General features: G+C 34.7%; 1 protein-coding gene across 2 annotated transcripts; it reads right to left on the bottom strand.

Moving 5' to 3' along the window:
• Positions 1–980: 980 nt before the first annotated feature.
• LOC112777466 (uncharacterized) lies at positions 981–3,496 on the bottom strand. 2 transcript variants are annotated; one of them, XM_072227627.1, is made up of 6 exons: positions 3,355–3,496; positions 3,063–3,275; positions 2,886–2,978; positions 2,697–2,798; positions 2,040–2,429; positions 981–1,178 (listed from the first exon to the last, which is right to left on the bottom strand). In XM_072227627.1, exons 2-6 carry the CDS (start codon positions 3,156–3,158, stop codon positions 1,089–1,091), a joined length of 771 nt encoding a protein of 256 aa, XP_072083728.1. In that variant the 5' UTR covers positions 3,159–3,275; positions 3,355–3,496; the 3' UTR covers positions 981–1,088. The 2 variants fall into 2 exon arrangements, with proteins under 2 accessions (XP_072083728.1, XP_072083729.1); XM_072227628.1 differs by having other exon boundaries at positions 3,063–3,234; positions 3,355–3,480.
• Positions 3,497–23,831: the final 20,335 nt, after the last annotated feature.

Genomic DNA, 23,831 nt, shown 5'->3' with positions numbered 1-23,831 from the left:
TCTCTTTTTGTTTTTAACATGGTATTAAAAGCATAGTATTCTTTTTGAGCAATCTAATATTATTATCTCAAATTCTGTTAAGAACAAATGTTGTTCATATACATATAATTTTGAGAAAAAAAATTTTAAACGGTCATTGACAATTATTTCAAAAGATAACGAAATTCTCAACAAAAAATACCTTTTTTAGCTTCTAATCTTTACTTTTATGAGACTGATTAGCTCTTCTGTCAATATTTCTCCATGTATTAATGGAATAAGCTTACACGACATGTTAAACGGTTGATTTATCCATTAAGAACCAATTAGGATTGACAAATTCATGTTTTTTTAGAGCCTCATTGTCTTTTAAGGATAATTATTAGTTAAATTTACTATGTAAAACTAAGAAACATTAGTAGGTTTTAAATTGCATTTACTTATAAAAATTAAATGGAGGATATATTAGTGATTAATGTGTCACATAAGTATGTTCAGAAAAGAGATTATTAACAGACACTACAAGATGTTTGTTTATTTGTGGCAATTTTTTTCTTATTTGTGGAAGTTTATAACCTCCACCAAATGGTTTGTGTGGGTTTCTAAAACCCCCAAAATTTAAGGTGCCACGAGGTCTTTTGTGGGGGTTTTTAAAAACCTCCACAATCTATTCAGTGAGGGGTTTTATGTGTGTTTAGTGGGGGTTTTATATTAGATTTTTGTGGCGATTTTAAATCACTTTTGTGGCAGTTTAAAACCCCCACAAATTAATTTTTCAATTTAACAAGAATTAACTATTTTGTGAGATTTTCAAACCCCCACAAATCCTATAATTAATTATTTATTTTTAATTTCAAATCATTCATCAATTTCATCTCATTTATATACTCTCAAATTAGAAATTTATTTTTTAATATCAAAATTTAAAAACTAAATCTTTTATAACACAATTCCTCAATATAAGACATAACTCTATATCTAAAAAAAATTCTCAAAGTCAATAATTCCAAACATAATTGCATATGGTATTGTTTTACATAACTATTACTATTTTTCTTTAAAAAGTAAAAACATTCAATATTTCAATATCATCTAATTACATAAAAATCTCAAATATTTGTCCTCAGATGTCCGTTGCTATCACCAACTGATCTCCTAGCATCAAAGGGAGTAGTAGGCTCGCTTTCAGCATCATTAGCCTATATGTAAACATAAGATATTATTAATAATTTCAGTAAAGTTAAGCATCAAGATAATTCAATATAATCCTGACAACTCAATTTTAAAGAGCATCTAAACCTAATGTAAGAAAATAGAAAACTGTAGCTGTACAGTTGAAGAGGCAAAAACATGCAGATATGCTTGGTTGCTTACTACAAAATAATATCATTATCCTAAAATAGGATCAGAGACAACTTGCACTAATTTATGACAAAATTGATATAATTAAGTAATTGCCTAATAACTAATTATCGCAACTATTTTGCCAATTGGTGCCGAACTCCTGAAATTCGGCTAATTATTATTATATATATCTTCCTAGCTCTTACATGAACAAAAATATTGATTCTTTTGACTTGGCCATAACTCGTAAGTCACAAACTAGAAGTTAAGGAGGAAACATTCTTGTATATTGATTGATACTGCAATTGAGGCTTTCAGGACTTTAGATGCTTCAGAAAAACTAAATTGCAGCTATTGTTTATTTATGTATTGGTGTTCATGGGTTCAGCCGAATTCAGTAAAATATAGTTACCTTTTTGTGAGGCTGATTTGTTTTGGGGAAATGAATGATATATGACTATAGCTTCCTCTTGCAAAACGTAGCAGCAGAGTAGTTTCCCATGTTTAATGGACAACAACCACTAACAGAATGCAAGAATATTGTGATGTCCATGTTCTTAACTATTCTCAGCCTAATTCTTGGCATCTAGAGTCGTGGGTTACCACTAATAATTGATGATATGAACATATTCAATTTCAATAATTAGACTCCACTATTAATGAGTATTTTCCATCTAAACTTATATTCCTAACAAATGAATTTATTATAAAGTTACCTCGCGGGCAGAAAAGAAGCCAACAAGTGCTTCGGGAATTCCTCCTTCCTTCATCATTAGATATGCTTTCACATTATCAAATGATTGCTGCAACTTAGACTCTAGACTAATGACCTCTTGCTGTGAATTATGTAAGTCGGACTCCAAATTATTGATCTTTTCCTGTAAAATTGCAGCAGTAGTAGGCGAAGAAGATCCAGCTGAATTAGTGGAGATGGTCATCCCATTAAGCCGACTTCTCACATTCCTAAAGGTATTTGTAGGCGCTGCTCCCATGCCCATGCAACGAACTCTTCCAGAATGTTCAGGCCCCAAAACTTTACCAACAGCATCATTAGGGGACACCTCAAATTGTGTATTTGACTGTGTCATATTTAGCTCAATTTGTTCCTATTTAAAAGTAGTAAATAGATACTATTCAATTTAAAAGTAGCAACACATGTAATCAATGGCATTGCAGATTATGATTATTCTAATGTTCCTAGACCATTATCACAACTAAAAATTTAAAATGAAAAGTGTATGCAAGTGAAGTGAACCACTTTTCTATAATCATTATATATCTCAATCCACAAGCAACTACACTCAAATCCCATTTTCACATGATCACATACAAATAAAATAAGATAAGATAGCAAAGGTTTACAAAACACTTACCACTATAGTTAATGCCTCGTTATTTACAAAAGACCCATCCTTTCTCTTATGTGTTTCAATGTACATCATTCCTCTACTAGGCTTCTTTCCCGTTTTCAAGTACTAAAAAAGAAGGAATAAAGAGTTAAACAATTAACATATATAATGCAAGTAAAATCACACATGTACCAAGTGTGTGTATATATATACCATCTCATGTCGCCTCCGAGAGTTGGATTTAGATCCACAAGTGTGAGGAATGGTTTGCTTGCTTCGATTTTCCTTATTTTTCATGCAAAGCTCCTAAAAATAAATATAATAACTTCAATTAATAATTTTTTTTAATTAAAGTACAACAATAACTAAATAAATTGTTTAGTGTCTTACAACTGTAGACGGTTTTAGTCGATAATTGACAAAGCAAGCCCATTGATCTCTTGGAACATCATCAGGCACGTTGTTCACCAATGCTTCTCTTCTCATGGTTGGATCATAGAACTCATTCCACAATCTTTGCCTATATGTTGCCCACTTCTTTGCAATACTTTAAATGCAATACCTGTAGGCAATCTTTTCTGTGCTTGTAAAATGGAAGTGGGGCTTCAAACAAAAAAATAAATAAATAAATAAATAAATAATTACTTGAACTAATAGAAGTTTCAAATAAAATAGATTTTACCTTTATCATTGTATCAAAGCACTCATCTTTGAAAGACTTAGGCATGCCACCATTTTCTTGTCCCGACCACTTTTCAAAGCTAATTGGAAAGATACGTGCATTAGTTGCTAATATACCACAATAGCCAGCAAGTAAACCTTGTGCTTCACCATATGATGCATCCTCTTCGTCAACCTCTACAATTACACGGTCTCCCATAGGTAAGTTGCAAACATCCTTGACTTTGATCTTAGCCTTCTTCTTTATATTTGTAGAGTCTTAAGAAAAATAAAAATGATTTAAATGATAACAGTGTATAATATTTGTTACAAATAGAAGCAGTGATTGGAAAAAGACATTAGAACCATGGGGTATGGGAGAAATGAATACAGGAAACAGGTAATTAAAAAAAATAAATAAAAGAACAGTGTTATAATAATCTAGCTAGTAAGTGACTCTTCAAGTTCACCGAAGCATATATACATGCTGCTACAATCCCATTGTTTTCCATAATATATAAATCTCAAATAATGGGCAAAAGAAAAAAAAGCCATCATCATAATCTGAGGCATGAGTGAGTGGTAAGTGAAATTTTTTGGTGAAATTGGGAGGTTTACATCTCAAAAAGAGGCAGTTATCATCATTTACCATTTTAAGTTATGAGGATTTTTTAAAGTTTTCCTACCTATTAAAATTAATATTGTGAATCAGTTGCCTCTACACTAGTTATGCAATATAAATTAATACCAATTATCTCCACATTCCAAGCAGATGAAGACTTTGAGTTAGAACAACGTGTGGCTCCATCAGATGAAATGGAATTTGCAGCGGCTTGAGAAGGAATTTGAAAAGGAGCCTCACTAGCCTCTACACTAGTGGTATCTTCAGATGCTGTTGGTGCTGGAGGTTGAAGTGAACGAGAAGCATTGTTGTTTTCCCTCTCATCTACAAACTTCAATGGATTTTTTATGCGCTTTCCCTTTGGCATGACTGCATATTAACAAACACAAAACTGTTAAGCACACAAAAGATAATTAGACATTATACTAACTTGTTACAAGAGACAAAAAAAATCATGAGTCTCCATTGATTTTCACTCATTTCTTAACTTGTTACAAAAAATTGTTATTAAGTTACAAGTTTTTTATGAATAAAGTTACAAAATTGACAAATGTTACAAATTCTCTCTTAGAATTGAGAATAGTAAAAAATCCTCTACATTTTAAGTTCGAGCATAAGTATAAATCATCATACAAGAATTGTGGCAGCAAAGTAGCTACACAACCTGCTCAAAATTTATATATCAAGCAGGTAATATTCACATTTAATTCACAAAAATGCATGTTCAATATCCAATATTAAAATACTCTTATACCTTTATGAATAAGACTAGTTTGTTATTACAAAAGCATGACAGTAAAGTCAGCAAAAATAATCAAGTGCTTCATTATAGTTAGAACAATTAGTGTATTAGAAAATAACTTTGAGCATTTGTGATGTCAGACAAAAATGTCAAGAAAATGCCATGTGAAATGTAAACTACTAACCTCCCATTTATAGTAATTAACTCCCTTCATTTGCTAATTATTAAGCATCAAGTCTTTAAGTTAATATAGATCCATACAAAACAGCAAAACATTTTAGATGTCAGGACACATGGGCCATGGCAAAAACTAAAGATGCTTGACAATATTTCTAATCTATAATGAACAGATTTATCTAAAATCTTCCAACCCAAAATTTCCTTTTAATCACAATGACTCAGAGACTTCAAATACATTTAGCTAAAATCTACTCCTTTATCTACTAAGCAAATACATACAAGCTTCAGAATGTATTCTCTATTAACAGATTCAAAATCTACTCCTTTATTTGTTAAGCAAAATTTTCATTCATACATGGAGAATTTTATCATTGACACAATTTCCAATGTATTATACTTCATGTTAGACAAGCTAAGCTAAAAGAAAGCTTATATTCACTTTCATATTACCTCCAAATGAATCACATAACAATCTTGTAAACTTTGAGTCACGAAATGGCACATGTGCACTATTCTCTGCAAGTGCATTAATACACTTCCCCAATGCACTCAACGACAGATTGATAGACTTTGCTTCCTCTAGTGTATGCCCTTCACTTCCTATTGAGTAGTTCATAGAAACATCATCAGTAAGCAACTTGGATATTATAATAAGTAAAACAATAGAGTAATATCTCCATGGCAATGTTACATGAAAATTTAATCATCCTCAAAGTTCTTTTAGCTCTTGCACTTTAATTGGTATCGCAAGTTCTTTTACGGAGAAAAAAATCATTACTATTTGGTAAAATATATTCAGGGAATTTCTCTTATATCTCTGCTTTGTATAAATTAAAAGAGATTCAGTTTAATTTTTTACCCTTTCAAGATTATATATGTTAATATATATTTGAAGCTAAGTGATTTATTGAATATTCACTTTGTGATGGATTCTATTAGGCAAGAAGAGAAGTTAGGTTGCAATGGCTTCTCCAAACATTAACAACAGTAATGCTTTAGAAGGAGAAACAAAACCTAAGATTCAGGAAATATTGATTAACATTTCAGAACATTTTGAACCATTGGTGCTTGATGAATGTTGCATTTACAAGGTTCCTTCTCATCTATTCAAGTTGAATGGGGAAGCTTACACACCAAAGTTCATCTCAATAGGCCCTATTCACAGCAAAGATTCAAAACTGAGACAATAGAATCAGAAACAAAGGTACTTCCATGCTTTCTATAAGCGACTAAATAACTCACAGGCTTTAGCTTTGAAGAGATATAGAACAATCTATCTTGAACAAGAAAAGAAAACTATAAGAAAACTATATAGAGATTCTTATTCAGAGCTTGTTAATAGAGAAGAGATATCAACAAATTAATAGCGAAGAAGAAGTACCTGTGGCAGCTCGAAGGAGAAATATGGAGGGAGAGAAGTTGCGTCGAAGAAGAAGCTTGGAACCGAACAGATCTGAAAACGTGTTGACAGAGGAGGTGACTCGATCCAGAAGCGTTCTACCATGGCAAAGGCGGCAGCAACAACAATGGCAATGGTGATGGAAACGACGGCAGCAACAACGGCGGTGGAAACTCCGCTGTGGCAGCAATAACCGAATAGAAGAACAAATCTGAAAACGCGTTGATAAAAGAGGTGGCTCAATCAAGAAGCTCTCTACCGCAACAGACACGGCAGTGGTGACGGTGCCGGCGGCGGAAATGGCAGCAGAAATGACGGCAAAAATGGCGGTAGAAGGGTTCTCTCTCACCTACCTCAGTCGCAGCTAAGTAGCTAACTCAGTCTCATTTTGAAAAATTGGGGAAATTAGGTTTTGTTTCAAAACTTAATTTTAATTAATTATTAGTGGAGGTTTTTTAAATTGCCATAAATAAAATGTATTGTGGAGGTTTTTAGAAACCTACACCAAAATACTCCCTCAAATAAATATTAATCTTGTAGTGAGATGGGCTAATCAGTCTCACAAAGTTAAATATCAAGAGCTAGAAAGGATATTTTTTTTTTCGGGAGCCTCAAAACTTCAAAAGAATTATCAGGGATCAGAATAGGTATTCACACTATAATTTTTCATATTTTTATATCTTCTTTTGACCATCATCTTTTAGCCCGATTGTCATGACACCATCATCATTACCACCTTTATATTCCTTATCTCCCGCCAAGCTTAAAAGAAACAAATGGCATTCCAATTTGAAATTTAAATACCTCGATAGACCACTCAAGCAATTTATCTTTAAAAGGGAATTTATGCCCTATTATCTATTTTATCATTAAGTTTGTCATCATTCTGAAACTAGATTTGTCACCAGCAGCACTAATCTTTTTATTATCTAATAGTTCTGTCTGCTTCATAATTTTTTATAGTTCTATCTGCATCTACAATTTTTTTTAACCCAAGTTTTCGCAATTTCTCTAGTAAATCCACTTACTCTAGAATTTTTGTAGTACTATCTGCACCACAACTTTCTGCAATTCTACTTGTATTCTAAGTTTTACAATAGTTTCATATGCTCTTGCACAGTTTCATCAACTTTATTAAGTAAACATCAATTCCGGTCTCTGTCCATTTTAAAATATGACAAGGAGATTCGTGTAGGAAAGATAGACCTGTCCTGGTCCTTGTTCCTGTCTGCTATGAGTCATGGCGATCCCTCTATCATTTTTCCTCACTAAACTTAACAGAAAAGACCTATGTGACACTTAATGTTGCTGATGTGGACACTGAGTTTCCGATAAGTGTTATGCTGGCTGATGGTAATCAGTGGCTAACAGAAGGGGGAGAGGGTTGAATCTTAGCCCCTTTTCACTGAAAATTAATTTTTGACTTTTTAAAGGAACTTCAGAAGATATTTCTGCTTTTTGTCTCGTGTTGAGTTGAGAGACACTTTTGTTTTGTCTCGTACTGAGTTGTGAGATATTTTTGTTTTTGTCTCCTGGTAAATAGAAACAGAGAAAGGAGTAGGGAAGAAGAATTTACACCAGATGTATCCTGGTTCAGCCACTAGGTGTAATATGGCCTACATCCAGTCTCCATTACAACAATGATGGAATTTCACTATATTATCACAACATTACAAACACCAATATATCCCTAGGAACTACCCATTCCTATCTGGGACAAATCTAGATTCTACACCCAATCTGAATTTGACTAGGACTCAAAACCTAAATTTCAACCGCAAAGTGCTAACCTAACTTGCAAGGGAATCCCCACAGGATCATGAAACACAACATACAGATGTACAAAGAAACTCTGAGACATCTATGACTTTTTCTCTAATTTTGATCACTGCCTTTTTTCCTCTCACTGACTTTTTCTTACAAACCTTACCATGTTTGCCTTTTTCACCATGAGACTAAGACAGACAAAACTAAGAAAAAGAAAACAAAATGAACATCTTTGAAGGAGAAGAACTCAGGAAGCTCGGGTAGCTATGAGAACTCTGTGCTTTCACTTTCTCTCCTTGATCTCAACCATTGGCCGTTCACCCTTAATATAGAAGGGGAAGCTTCCAAGATTGAAACCGGTTCAACCAAGCAACTTCTTCTCCAACCAAAAATAGCAGTGGCTCGGAAAGAGAGAAGAGAGAGGGAAAACTAAAAACCAACATGCATGTACCTCTCTCAACCTTTTTCATCAAGCTCCTTCAATTTGAACCATTGATCTTGTCTTTGGCTCCAAGAAAGGATTCGGACCCTTGATGATCTTTTGACCCAGAGCCGCTTCTTTTCTTCCATTTTTGCTCCTTCCTATGCGTAGCTCTAGAGGCTATCTTCTTTCTTTGATGAACAAAAATAGAAATGAACTTTTGCAACTGAGATCTCCTTCTCTAATAGAGGCGGATCCTTTCTTTTCTTGGTATGGAGGATCTTGAAGCTCTTCTTCAAAATCTTGCCTTCAATGGCAAAGATCTTGCCTTGCCTTACTTTAGATCTTCCTTCCTCATAGCCTTTCTTCCATAAGCTTTTCTTGTAACTTCTTTTTCTTCTAATGACTTCTATCTTCTTCTCTGTTTGATTGATATAACCGAAAGACAAGAGAAAGGAGAGAGAAGAGACAAAGCTTTTAATGCAATATTAAACCCAATTTAATTTTGAGTTCGGTTACCTATGCATACAATCAATTGAATTGAAATTTGAATTCCATTAACCAATGGAGTAGGTAACCGAAGAGTGAATGCTCCATTTCTTTCTTCATCCAATTCGGACCAAGGGATTTGTTGGTCTAAGAGAATACTAACTTGGGATTTGTACTAGTTTCTTGGCCCAATCTGTTTCATTATTTTATTAACATTCAGCCATATAGAATGAAATATTTTTGCATGAAGGCTGGACAAACTTTAATCACAGTGGGCTTGAATCAATTTTGGCCCGATCATAAACTTTCTGCACACTTGAACAAAAATATCAAACAAACCATTGGAAGCATATAACAATTTAATAATTTTCTAATCAATATTTTAATAATGTTTGATCATCATTTCAATTAAATGTAAGTTTTCCAAACTCAAATCTCCCCCTTGATGGCAAACATTATTAAAACTGAATTGAAAGGATTAGGATTTAGAGAACTTCCCTTTAATGGTTTTGACCGAATCCTCCCCCCTTCCATTGTTCAATATGCTCCCCCTAAATGTGTGCTTTGATTATCCTGTTTCTAACAAAATATTCATAGAAACAATGCCTATGTACAATCTTTAACAGTTCCTAAAAGATGGTTAAAAGATTTTCAAGAAACGAAACCTTTAAACAAAACCTGAGTTTCACAAGAGAATGCATATGAAACCAATTAAAAAGGGATTAATAAAGCTCTATTAGTCAAGTAGCCCAAGATAGATTTGAGCAAATAATTTTATCAAACAATTCAATGCTCAAGGCCGAATCAGATCACAACACAGCATATGACCATGACACAGAGAATCAGATTAGAGCAAAACAGAGCATAAAAAATAGTAAAACAGAGCATTAAACATAGCATTCAGCAGCTTAAGCAGAGCACAAAACAACCAACAGCAGTAGTTAGCAGTTTTAATTTCAGTTTCAATTCAGCCAATCTTTTCCTCTCCCTTTTGTCATCAAGGAGGGACCCTGCAAAAACATAGAGAGAAGCAATGTAGTACATAACATTTAAACCATAAATAATATCAAAGTATTTGGTTACAGTCATTCCAAAATAAAACAATTCAAATGAAACTAAGTCCCAATGTAGTAGAATAAAGTGAGTCTATAGGCAGAAACAACAGAGATCAAATCTTAGGCATCAGACAAGTTGACATCAGAATCAAGAAGATCTTCTTCTTCTTTGGAATTGGCCGTGTCCTTGTCAACAGTCTCCAAGTCTTGATAAGCAAATTCACCCTTTCATGGCACTTTGTCCAGGCTTTTTTATTCTTAAAGGCTTGCTTTCTAGCCTCTTTGTATGATTTAACCATCAAATTGGACATATTGGAGAACTCAGTGAGGACATCCTTTATTGTTTTTGAGAATCGAGACTTGTCAGAGGTTTCAATAGGACGAAAACTTTCATCTTCACTATCAGTGAACACTGATGCCTTTGAACTCTTTGCCTTTTTCCCTTTAGCTGACTCGGGAACTCCCCCACCTTTGATAGTAGAAACCCGATTCTTCACTGGCTCATTACTTAGATCAACTTGAAAGTACTCAAAGATACATGTCAAAAATATGCCATAAGGGAGATTGCACTTTTTGTCACTTCGGACACAGTCCCACATATGCCTAATCATGAGATATGCAAATGAAATAGGGGCAGAAAACAGAATGGCAAACAACACAAGAGTATCACAAACTATTACTCTTTGATAAGAGCCACTCTGTGGCATTATGACATGATTGATTATCCGATGCAACAGAGCTTGAACAGGACCAAGAGCCTTATGAGTTAAAGTGGTACCATCCAGAGAAGAGAAATTTTCACATACCCGAGCCAGGGCGTCTTGTAGGGAAATACCAACATGTTGATCCCATTTTCCAGACATATAGGCCCTGGCCCCCACATCTTTATATCCCAACGCAGTACTTATGGTTTCATTATTTAGAGAAAGATGAACATTTTTCACATAAGAATGGAGTTCACCATCATGAAAAATCAAGTTTGCATAAAACTCACGAACCAAGTTTGGATAAACATGTTTTCGGATTTTAAAAATGGGAGTCCATTTTAACTCATAAAAATATGTTGTAAAATCAATTCCTTTCTCAGCAAGATTTTTCAGATTAACAACAAATGAGGCACATAAGGGGTGGTTTACCAAAACTTGGAAATGAAACTCATAAGCCACACAGGAGATAAAGCGGTAAGGGTCATAATGAGAATGGCTTTTACCATATTTATTCTTGAAATCCAGAGAATCAATGTTCGGTGGTTCTCGGGTGTCATGAAAAACAGTCCGCTTAGGATGCTGAGATGGGGCAGAGCGGCCCGTTGGATGAGGGGTGGAGCACCATGGCGGTGGAGAGCGGCGGGAAGGTGAAGAGGGAGAGTCTTCGTCTTCTTTGGGGATAGGCCCCTTCCCCTTTGAAACCTTCTTCTGTGATGATTTGCCTTCTTTGTGTGTAGAACCCTTTGGATGTATGACTTTTCTAGCCATAGAAGCAGTGGAATGAGAGGAGGGTAAAGAAGATGAGTGAGAGTGAATGTGTATGTGAGTGTGGGTTTAAGGTCCTTTGGATGATGGAGGATTTTTAGGAATGGGGGTTTGGGTGCTTCTTCAGGTAGGGAGTTTCTTTCTCATGTTGAAGGAAGTAAAATGGAGAAAGAGAAGATGAAGAGAGTGCCGAAGAGAGTGGAAGGTGGAGAGAGGTTACACCATCATAAATGCTTAGTGGAAGATATCTCATTTAAATCCATTATCATTCAATGAAAATGGTTTTCAATAAGGATTTTAAAAATAAAAAAGAATAATTGAAAAGACCTTTCCTTGAAAAGTGGGAGAAGTTATAGGAAAAAGATTTGATTTGACAAAACTCCTCTTTTAGAAGGTATGATGTGAAAACCTTCTTAAAATAAACTATTTAAAACAATAAATTTATGATACCAAAAATAATAAGCCAGTATCACAGAGTGGGCTTAAGGTGGTTGAACAGGCTTGGGTCCAAGGTACCAGACTTCAGTCTCCCCCTTTTTAATGACTTGTTTATCACTTGTCCAGATTTGTCTCCCTGCTGCCTACGAGACAGAAGCACACACAGGCATGAAAATGTCAGCAAGTTGCTCTTCAGATTTTACAAATTGGATATCAATAGTACCCTTTTGCACATGTTCCTTAATAAAGTGATATCGAACCTCAATGTGCTTGGTTCTAGAGTACAGTACAGAATTTTTTGAAATATTTATTGCACTCATATTATCACAAAATAAATATATACTATTGATTTTCAATTTGTAATCTTCCAATTGAGTTTTAAGCTATAAGAGTTGAGAGCAACAAGCAGCCGTAGATAAAGCAACAGTGGCTTGCTTATTGCTTGACCACATGTTAAGTGAACTTCCAAGGAGGCAACACATTCCGGACGTGCTTCTTCTATCCACTCGGTCTCCCGCGTAATCTGCATCACAAAACCTACTACACAAAACTCATTAGATTTAGGATACCATAATCCAAGATCACATGTGCCCATAATGTATCTAATGATTTTTTTAACGGCCGAAAGATGGGATTCTTTTGGGTGAGATTGAAATCTATAGCATACACCCACATTTTGAACAATATCCAACCTAGAGGATGTAAGATACATGAGTGATCCTATCATTCCTCTATACTTTGTTTCATCCACATCTTTGCTATTTTCATCCTTGTCAAGTTTAGTGTTTGGATGCATAGGAGTTCCCATTGGTTTGGAATTTTCAAGACCAAATTTCTTGATTAACTCTTTGGCATATTTTTCTTGGTGAATAAAAATACCACTAGGAGTTTGTTTGATTTGAAGACCAAGAAAGAAATTTAATTCTCCCATTAAACTCATTTCAAACTCACTAGTCATAAGTTTTCCAAACTCTTCACACAAGGATTCATTGGCCGAACCAAACACAATGTCATCCACATAAACTTGAACAAGTAAGATATCATCATTAGATTCTTTTATAAACAAAGTAGTATCGGTGGTACCCTTTGAAAATTATTTTTTAACAAGAAGACACTAAGCCTTTCATACCAAGCTCTAGGAGCTTGCCTAAGACCGTAAAGGGCCTTTGAAAGTTTAAAAACATGATTTGGAAAAACTTTGCTTTCAAAACTAGGGGATTATGCCACAAATACTTCCCTATCTATAAAGACATCAAGAAAAGCACATTTGACATCCATTTGAAATATTTTGAAACCTTTGTGGGCAGCATAGACTAGAAGCAACCTAATTGCTTCCATTCTTGCTACCAGAGCAAATGACTCATCAAAATCAATACCTTCCTCTTGATCGTAACCTTGGGCCACTAGTCTAGCCTTGTTACAAACAACACTACCATCTTTACCCAATCTATTTTTGAAAATCCATTTTGTACCGGTTACCTTTTTACCATAGGAATTCGGTACAAGGGTCGAAACCTCATTCTTATCAAATTGTGATAGCTCTTCTTCCATGGCTTTAACCCATGATGAGTCTTCAAGAACTTGCTTCACATTAAGAGGTTCCAATTGGGACAAGTAGGCAACATTGCTTGTTTCCATTTGCTTCTTACTTAAGGATCTAGTGGTTATGCCTTGTGAAGGATCTCCAATTATGAATTCATAAGAGTAATCCTTCAAAAATTTTCATTCACGTGGCCTTTGAGGAAAGGTTCTGCCTTGACGAGTTTCAGTAGAAAACTCTGTTCTGGATTCTCTGGCTTGTTCAATAGACAAAACAGAAATGTCTCCTTCATTCTGAAGAGAAGTTTCTGGACAGACAGATTCAACAACTGAGACAGATTTGGGATTTTGTTGATTGGCTTGTTGGTTCATATCAGTTTTACTACCTGCATCATCATCTAACATAGCACTTGGAATAGAGTTAGAATCACAAAAAGACACGTGTATGGATTCCTCAATTGTTCTATGTTTTTTGAGGTAAAACCTAAACGCTTTGCTAGTGGCGGAGAATCCAACAATCATTCCTTCAGAAGATTTTGGATCAAAATTTTTAAGATTTTCTTTATTGTTAAGTACAAAACATTTGCATCCGAAAATATGAAAATACTTAAGATTAGGTGGTGTTCCTTTCCAAAACTCATATGGAGTTTTCTTTAAACCTTTTCTAATGATGGTTCTATTTAGAATATAACAAGTTGTATTTACAGCTTTAGCCCACAAAAACTTTGGAACATCATTTTCACAAAGCATTGCCTTAGTCATTTCTTGAAGGCTTCTATTCCTTCTTTCAACAACCCCATTTTGTGAAGGTGTTCTTGGGCATGAAAAGTTATGTGCTATTCCAAATTCATCACAAAAATTTTTAAAATCTTGGTTTTCAAATTCCTTTCCATGATCACTTCTCAAGTGGGCAATTTTAAAATTTCATTTTGAATCTTTTTGCAAAGAGAGAAAAAAGCATAGAACGTATCATTTTTATGAGCTAAGAAAAGAACCCAACCAAATCTAGAGTAATCATCCACCACTACCAAACTATAATGTTTTCCTCCCAAACTTTGTGTTCTGGTAGGACCAAAAAGATCAATATGTAACATTTCTAATGGCCTTTTAGTGAAAATTCCATCTTTGAATTTAAAAGATGATCTTACTTGTTTTCCTAGTTGACAAGCATCACAAGTAATATCTCTATCAAATTTAATATTTGGAATTCCTCTAACTAAATTCTTTTTAACAAGCTTAAAAATTTGGTACATGCTTGCATGTCCCAAGTTCTTATGCCAAAGCCATTTTTCAGATTCAAGAGAGGTAAAACAAGTTACTTTTTGATCCTTTAAATCCTCTAGAGTTAATCTATACACATTATTGTATCTTTTTGCTTCAAACAAAATATGACCAGATTTTTCACAAATAACCAAGCAATCCAATTTTCTAAAAATAACCAAATATCTAATATCACACAATTGGCTAATGCTTAGTAGATTGTGCTTTAATCCGTCAACAAACAAAACATCATTAATGAAAGAAGAGAAGTTCTTACCCACTATACCTATTGCCACTATTTTTCCCTTTCTATTGTCATCGAAAGTAACAAAACCTCCATCATACTCATCAAGCTTGATGAAGATTGTTGACTTCCCGGTCATATGCCTAGAGCACCCACTATCCATATACCACATATTATCCTTTCTTTTGGATGCTAGGCAAACCTACAAAAACACTTAAGTGACCTTAGGTATCCAAATCTTTTTGGATCCTTTAATGTCAAACCATCTCCCTTGTCCCAAGCCATTATAATCACAAACAATCTTGTAAACTTTATCTCCAATTATCCTTTCATTTATGAAGCATTGAATAGGAAAATATCCATTTCAATTGCATAATCTACAAAATTTTTTGTGTTGCTGCTTTTTAAAGCTTGTTGGTTTTTGAAACCTTATGTCATCCGAAGAGAATGCCATGTTGGTAAAAGAATATTTTTCAATAAATTTTTCTGATTTGTGAAAATCCAAACCATCTTTATCATAAAGAGGTTTTTGACTAGCTAAGAGTTGATTTAAATTTTCAAAACTTTGAGCAAAGTTGGCTAAGTCTTCTTTAAGTCTTTTTACCTCTTTATGCAGCCACTCATTTTCCTCAAAATAATTTAGATTTTCAATCACAAAATGATGATACTCACAGCTCTTAAGTTCAGCTTTTAACGGCTTGTTTTCTTCAACAAGATCAATAGCAGTTTCGGCTTCCCTTAATTTATCTTTGAGAAAACTATTTTCTGCTTTTAGAATGGTAACTTGAGATTCAAGATATCATAGTTTTCTTTTAAGAAGCATCTGATTTTTTCATTGAGATGATCTATCATAAGATGAAGGTCTTCAGTTGAAGGTTCAGGAAATATTACCTCGTTTACTATGTCGGCCATGAGACAAGTTTGGGACTTGGTTTCAGTTTCCTCTTCTTCATCCGAATCATTCTCCAAGTCTTCCCATGATGCCATGAGTCCTTTCCTCTTTTCTTTTTTCGGTCTGTCCTCCTTTTTTAGTTTAGGACAATCAAACTTGAAGTGTCCAGTTTCCTTACAGTTATAGCAGATCACCTTGCTTGGGTCCCTCTTTGGTTTCCTTGAATTGCCTCCTTTGTTCTGTTCCTTCAGCTTCATCATTTTCTTGAATTTCTTGGCAAACAAAACAAAGTCATCGTCAAATAAATTATCACTGGATTCATCATCCAGAGATTCAGTGACTGATTTGAGAGCAACTCATTTCTTTTTAGTATCTCTCTTTAAATAAGTGTTTTCAAAAGCAAGTAAATTTTCTCTCAGATCATCATATGTCATTTCATCAATACCACTACTCTCAGCTATTATTATAGCCTTGGTTTCTCACTCTTTCGTGAGACTTCTCAATATTCTCCTCACAAGCACAGATTCTGGATGTCTGATTCCCATAGCATCCAAGCCAGTGATGATAATGTTGAATCTTTCAAATATTTCATCAATTGTTTCTCCTTCCTTCATTGAGAACATTTTGTAGTCTCTGTTCAGCATGTCTATTCTAGATCTTTTGACTTGGGTTGTGCCTTCATGAGTAACTTGAAGCTTATCCCAGATTTTCTTTGCTGTTGTGCTTCTTGATACCTGTCGGTATTCCTCGAAATTGACAACACAGTTGAGCAAGTTGACAGCTTTAGCATTGAACTCTATTTCTTTCTATCATCTTCATTTCAATCGGCCTCATCCTTGGGAACAAGCACTCCATCAGCTCCTGTGGTGGTTGGAAATTGTGGACCTTCCAGGATTATTTTCCAAAGCCTGTAATCTACAGACTGAACAAAGATCTTCATTCTTTCTTTCTAGTAGCTGTAGTTTTTCCCATTGAAGAATGGGGGTTTGTTGCTTGACTGCCCTTCTGTCAGAGTATAGGCCACCAGATTTGAACCACTATTGACTGCCATCAGGATCTTTTCTCCAAATTGTAAAGCTTGATTTCTTTGAGACCAAGCTCTGATACCAATTGATGGTAATCAGTGGCTAAGAGAAGAGGGGGTTGAATCATAGCCCTTTTTTACTGAAAATTAATTTCTGACTTTTTAAAGGAACTTCAGGAGATATTTCTGCTTTTTGTCTCATGTCGAGTTGAGAAACACTTTTGTTTCGTCTCGTACCGAGTTGTGAGATATTTTTGTTTTTGTCTCCTGGTAAACAGAAACAGAGAAAGGAGTAAGGAAGAAGAATTAACAGCAGATGTATCCTGGTTCAGCTACTAGGTGCAATGTGGCCTACATCCAGTCTCCATCACAACAATGATAGAATTTCACTATGTTATCACAACATTACAAACACCAATATCTCATATAAACTACACATTCCTATCTTGGACAAATCCAGATTTTACACCCAATCTGAATTTGACTAGGACTCAAAACCTAGCTTTCAACCGCAAAGTGCTAACCCAACTTGTAAGAAAATCCCCACAGGATCATGAAACACAACATACAGATATATAAAAAAACTTTGGGACATCTATGACTTTTTCTCTAATTTTGATCACTGTCTTTTTCCTCTCACTGGCTTTTTCTTACAAACCTCACCATGTTTGCCTTTTTCACCATGAGACTCAGATAGACAAAAGTAAGAAAAAGAAAACAAAATGAACATCTTTGAAGGAGAAGAACTCAGGAAGCTCGGGTGGCTATGAGAACTCTGTGCTTTCACTTTCTCTCCTTGATCTCAACCCTTGGCCGTTCACCCTTAATATAGAAGGGGAAGCTTCCAAGGTTGAGACCGGTTTAACCAAGCAACTTCTTCTCCAACCAAAAAAGCAGCGGTTCGGACAGAGAGAAGAGAGAGGAAAAACCAAAAACCAGCATGCATGTACCTCTCTCAACCCTTTTTCATCAAGCTCCTTCAATCTGAACCCTTGATCTTGTCTTTGGCTCCAAGAAAGGATTCGGACCCTTCATGATCTTCTGACCCAGAGCCGTTTCTTTTCTTCCATTTTTGCTCCTTCCTATACGTAGCTCTAGAGGCTATCTTCTTTCTTTGATGAACAAAAATGGAAATGAACTTTTGCAACTGAGATCTTCTTCTCTGACAGAGGCGGATCCTTTATTTTCTTGGTATGGAGGATCTGGAAGCTCTTCTTCAAAATCTTGCCTTCAATGGCAAAGATCTTGCCTTGCCTTACTTTAGATATTCCTTCCTCATAGCCTTTCTTCCATAGGCTTTTCTTGTAACTTCTTTTTCTTCTGATGACTTCTATCTTTTTCTCTGTTTGATTGATATGACCGAAAGACAAGAGAGAGGAGAGAGACGAGACAAAGCTTTTAATGCAATATTAAACCCAATTTAATTTTGAGTTTCGGTTACCTATGCATTCAATCGATTGAATTGAAATTTGAATTCCATTAACCAATGGAGTAGGTAACCGAAGAGTGCATGCTCCATTTCTTTCTTCATCCAATTCGAACCAAGGGATTTGTTGGTCCAAGAAAATGTTGACTTGGGCTTTGTACTACTTTCTTGGCCCAATTTGTTTTATTATTTTATTAACATTCAGCCATATAGAATGAAATATTTTTGCATGAAGGATGGACAAACTTTAATCACAATGGGCTTGAATCAATTTTGGCCTGATCATAAACTTTCTGCACACTTGAACAAAAATATCAAAAAAACCATTGGAAGCATATAACAATTTAATAATTTTTTAATCAATATTTTAATAATGTTTGATCATCATTTCAATTAAATGTAAGTTTTCCAAACTCAACACTAGCGAATGGGCAATGGTCAAGGGTCAATTTGTCTTCCTATGAGCAATGGTCAGGGATCAATTTGTCCCTCTAAGGACAATGGTCAGAAATCAATTTGTCCTCCTTTAATTTATCCAAAAAAATATCATTTCACATGCTCCACTGAACCAAAATCTATATTTTTTAGGAATAATTCATCTCAGCTGAAACCTTTTATTACTCTTCCAAATCAAACAGTTACGACCTTATGACTCACCAAACCCATCAAATGGACCAATAACTGATATAACAAATTCAACGACTAAAGATGGTGTAACATCAGCAAAGACAATATTTGTTGCAAGTTCAGGGACTGTCATCAAAGCTTGTCTAATTTGTGTTCACTCTAAGTTTAAAGCCTCTAAGGCTTAGGCCACCTAAGAAGAATTGGTATTGGATAACTTAGACTTTGCTAGTGTGGATATTATCTCTAGGAGTTAAGGACATATGTTTTGTTGTTTCAGCTATTTATTTTGCTTATTTAAAATCTCTCAGCAATACAATGCTTTTGGCTTAGGGACAAATGTTCTGATTTTTTTTTTTAGTAAAGTATCGTTTTTGTCCCTAATATTTGGGGTAAGTTCTATTTGTATCCCTAACGTTTAAATCGTCCTATTTGTATACTGAACGTTTATAAAAGTGATTTAATATTATCCTGCCGTCAATTATACTAATAGATCAGATTGTATTTTTCAATTATTCTCACTTGAATGTAGGGGTGCACAGACCCGGCCCGGCCCGAAGGCCCGGCCCGGTCCCGAACACTTTAGGGACTAAATTGGTGTGATTTCATCGGGTTTAGGGTCGGGTACGGGTCTCAAAAATAGACCCGGTCATTATTTCGGGTCGGGTCCGGGCCATAGCTCGGGTCACCCGAAGTCGGCCCGGTGGCCCGGTCATCATACATAATTAATATTTTGTGTTATTAGTGATGGATCATGACTATTCTTATGTGGAATTTAAGTATTGTAAACCTTAATATTTTGTGTTATTAGTCATTATAAGACTATAAGTTAATGTTTTATGTTTAGAATGCATAAGACTTTAGACTAATACATAAGATTGTGTTATTTGTATTGATTTAAATATTTGGTATTATTAGACAATATTAGTATTGATTGTGGTTATGCTTTAATATTGATTGTGGTTATGCTTTAATTTTGAAGAAGGGTTGGTTCTTGTTATATTTTTTTAAGTGAATTTTACTATGTTAACTAATGGTTGGAGTCTTAAAAATTTGGATATTTTTACATGCTAGCTTACAAGAAGGTATCAACGTAATGTAATGTTAATGACCCGATTTTCACCCGGTTTTTACCCGGTTTTCACCCGGTATAATTGTGGCCCGAAAGTGTATTGGTTTCATCGGGTCTAGGGCCGGGTTTGGGTCTAATAAATAGACCCGGTGTATATTTCGGGCCGGGTCTGGGTCACATCAAACCCGGCTTCACCCGGCCCATGTGCACCCCTACTTGAATGTATTCATTCTTAATTAGGTCTCACTTGGATGTGTCCGATTTTAATATTGTACCCAAAATTTGTATTCTAAAAAATTGAATTATGTAAATGTTGCAATGATTAGTTTCAACTTTTAATAAGTTATTATCCGGAGTGGATCATTGGTTCTTACTAGACATTAGTATTCTAACTTCAAGAAGAGATTTTTAAAATTCTAACTAAAGATCATGATGTGTAATTGATGACAGGATAACATTGAATCACTTTTACAAACGTTAGGAATACAAATAGAACGATTTAAACGTTAGGGACAAAATAGGACTTACCCCATAAGTTGGGGACAAAAATGATACTTTACTCTCTTTTTTCTTTTGTCTAAGGATCATGCTGCTGCCCATATTATGCTATCCGACAGTAAAGAATGCACAAAAAACAAATTCATGGGGCCAACATTATCGTTGCAAAAAAGGTAACGACCTCCAAAAATTCGTTAATTAGAGGTTTAAAGAGAGGCAAATTGACCATTAACCAGTGTCCATAGAGGAACAAATCGATCCTTGACCGTTGTTCATAGGGAGACAAATTGACCCTTGATCATTCTGCATTCGTCAACACGTTATTTAACAGTGACTTAGTGTCCACATCAACAACGTTAAGTGCCACGTACGTCTCTTCTATTAAGTTTGGTGAGGAGAGATGATGAAGGAGCTACCATGACTCGCGATAAATCAGAGACAGGGATCGAAACAAGTTTAGTTTTTCAACAAAGATCACCATATCCTATTTTAAAATGCACAAGAACTGAATTGAGTGTTTACTCAATTTTATTTACATGTGGAATTACTATAATTCTATTTATGTACGTTAGTATTTTAGTGTTTAAACAAAATATTTACTATAGCTTCCACTTGAATTTACGGAAGAATGTTAGAATAATTTATAAATATTAGTTAAATTAAAAAAATTTTAATTTAAATTTGATAGTTATCTTTTTTTATTTTTTAAATTTATTTAACACCTATAAATAAACTTTACCTTGTATATAATAAATATATAAACTCTTTTATCTAATTTCTTCTCTTAGTTTAATTTCTAACAATTACTATTTCTAAATATAGATGAGAAAGACGTAAACAAAATAAGAGGATATTAAAAGGAAAGAAAATATATTACCTCTGATAAACAATATTCATTATTTTAATCATTTTTATATTATTTAAGAAATTTAAAATTAATAATTGTTTATCTTTGTTTAGAGAAATAATTTTCTTTAACATTTACTTCATCTGTTTTGAAATATTTGTTCAAAACACACAATGGATAGACTCTAAAAAACATATAATATTCTATTATGATTGGAAGTTATATAAGTAGATCGACAAAATCATATTGAGATATAGTATATTTAATAATTGTATTAAAAAAAGGTTAAGATGGCTATTAGTATTCATCACGTGCTTATAAACATGCATTTTCAAATGCAAAATCCAGAACTATATCACATGACAGATGACACCTCCCCTCTTCCCATATTTTAAAAAGGTATTACCTCCGTTTTCATCGCTGACATTACAAAATACAGAATTAGAATCTCTCCACAGAAAATGGATATCTGTGTGCAACAACCAAAGACCTTATATAATTAGTTGCCGAGTTAGGATAATGATGAAGTACTTGATCCAACGGCCATCGTCTTCTTGTGCAACGTGTTGTCACGTGGGAGGCACATCTTACAAGAGGTGATTATTGGTGACCCTGATTTTATAATATTTAAATTTTCTAAATTTTAAATTTTATTTTATAAAATAAAATATAATTTATTATTATTTATTTTATAAGTGAGACGAAAAAATATAAAAAAATATTTAATAATAAAAAATTTTATTTTATTCTCTAAAATAAAAATTTAAAATTTAAATTATTCAAATTCGATTTTATAAGTTCTAATGATATAAAAAAAATTAAAAATTTTAACTAATTTATATTTTAAAAACATATTTAGGAATATAATTATAATTTATTTATATATTTACTGCATTCAGAATGTAAAACTTTAATTTTTAGTAATTTTAATATAATAACTTTTTATAGTACACTTGAAATATATCATCAGAACAAAACCTTGTGCTTTGTTAGGGTTTCTTAGTGCTCTGTTAGGGTTTCTTAACGGAGTTCTTAGTGCCGTCAAAGCTACATTGTCAAGATCAATTAAATCTCAATACAAGTCTACGTAATCTGCATGGCTGAGACAACGAGGGATGAAGATCGGATCAAGGAAGACAACCTGAAAGAAGGTAGGAATGTGATTCTACTGGAAGAGGCAGACATATCAAAAGGTATTAACGCTTGCTCCAATAGTCTCTATGGCAGACTCTTTGCTTCCAAAACCTTCTCAATTGGAACCATGGGGAATGCTTTAAAGGCTATATGGGGAAACCCGGAAGGATTTAGCGTGAGTGACAAAGGGGATAATTCCTTCCAATTCTTTTTTAATAAAGAAGTGGATGTCTTGCGTGTTGAACGTGGTTCTCCATGGCTATTCAAAGATTATGTGCTCCATGTCAAGAGATGGAAGGAAGATCAGAACTGTGATGAAGAGATTATTTCCAATTTTTCAGTTTGGGTTCAATTTTGGGGTTTGCCAGAATCGTTTAAAACCCTCGAAGTTGGACGTAAATTGGGAGAGAATCTGGGCACAGTGTTGGAGGTAGGTAAATTTCATATGCGAGGCAGAGAAACTAGGATTGTGAAAGCCAAAATCAATATCGATGCTGCCAGGCAAGTGAGAGATCAGTTAATAGTGGCAGGACCTAATAAAAAGGAGGTAGAAGTGGCACTGCGCTATGAGAGACTTGGAAAGTTCTGTACCTATTGCGCAAAATTGGGGCACGAGGTGAAAAACTGCCATGATCTGCTGAAGGACACAGAGAGTGAGATGGTAAAAGAGGATGACATTGGCGAATGGGTTAAAGCTAGCCAAGTGGGAACGCGAATCTACTCTGAAGGAGAAAGAACATTCAACAACTCAACCCAAAACCAGAATAAGGCCACTCAACGTAAGAAAAAACCGGTCTTAAACTGCTTATTGGAAGAATTTGCAGGGATGTCAATGCAAGAAGAGAAACAAAGTTTGAAACCACAAGACACTGGTAACAGGGCAGCACCTGAGTCACCTCAATCAGCCAATTCTAGAACAGAATGCATTGAGGTTATCATAGCTGGTCAGTCCAATACCAAGGAGGATGAAGGGCAGCTTATGCAATTCGCTATTGGGGAGTGTCGCACCACAGAAAAAGGTAGGAAGTGGAAAAGGTTAGCAAGACAAGGTGCTGTAGAGTCAGATACTAAAAGTGAACCCAAAAAAAGGTTGATGAGTGGTATAGCTGAAGTAACTACAAAGAAAGCAAGAACAGAGGATGAAAATGCAGTTGAACAGATGGTGGAGGGTGCCAGCCTACAAATGGCACCCAAGGCGCCATGAGAACTATAGTTTGGAATTGTCGGGGTTTGGGGAGACCCCTGACAATTCACACCTTAAAAGGGATCTGTAAATCCCACTTCCCCGAGATTGTGTTTATAAGTGAAACAAAGAACCAATCTCGACAGGTGGAAGCAAAACTTCGGGTATGCG

This window comes from Arachis hypogaea, chromosome 19, assembly GCF_003086295.3.
Source record: "Arachis hypogaea cultivar Tifrunner chromosome 19, arahy.Tifrunner.gnm2.J5K5, whole genome shotgun sequence".
NCBI lineage: Eukaryota > Viridiplantae > Streptophyta > Magnoliopsida > Fabales > Fabaceae > Arachis > Arachis hypogaea.
Note: the sequence above shows the minus strand (reverse complement) of the source record. Positions and strands in the feature narration are given on the sequence as shown.

Bases quoted from the DNA above. Each gene is read 5' to 3' on its own strand.
- LOC112777466 (XM_072227627.1), bottom strand. From the start codon at position 3,158: ATGAGAAGAGAAGCATTGGTGAACAACGTGCCTGATGATGTTCCAAGA. The intron at 2,799-2,885 runs GTATATATATAC...CTTCTTTTTTAG, and splicing joins CTCGGAGGCGACATGAGATG to TACTTGAAAACGGGAAAGAA. The intron at 2,430-2,696 runs GTAAGTGTTTTG...ACTTTTAAATAG, and splicing joins ACGAGGCATTAACTATAGTG to GAACAAATTGAGCTAAATAT.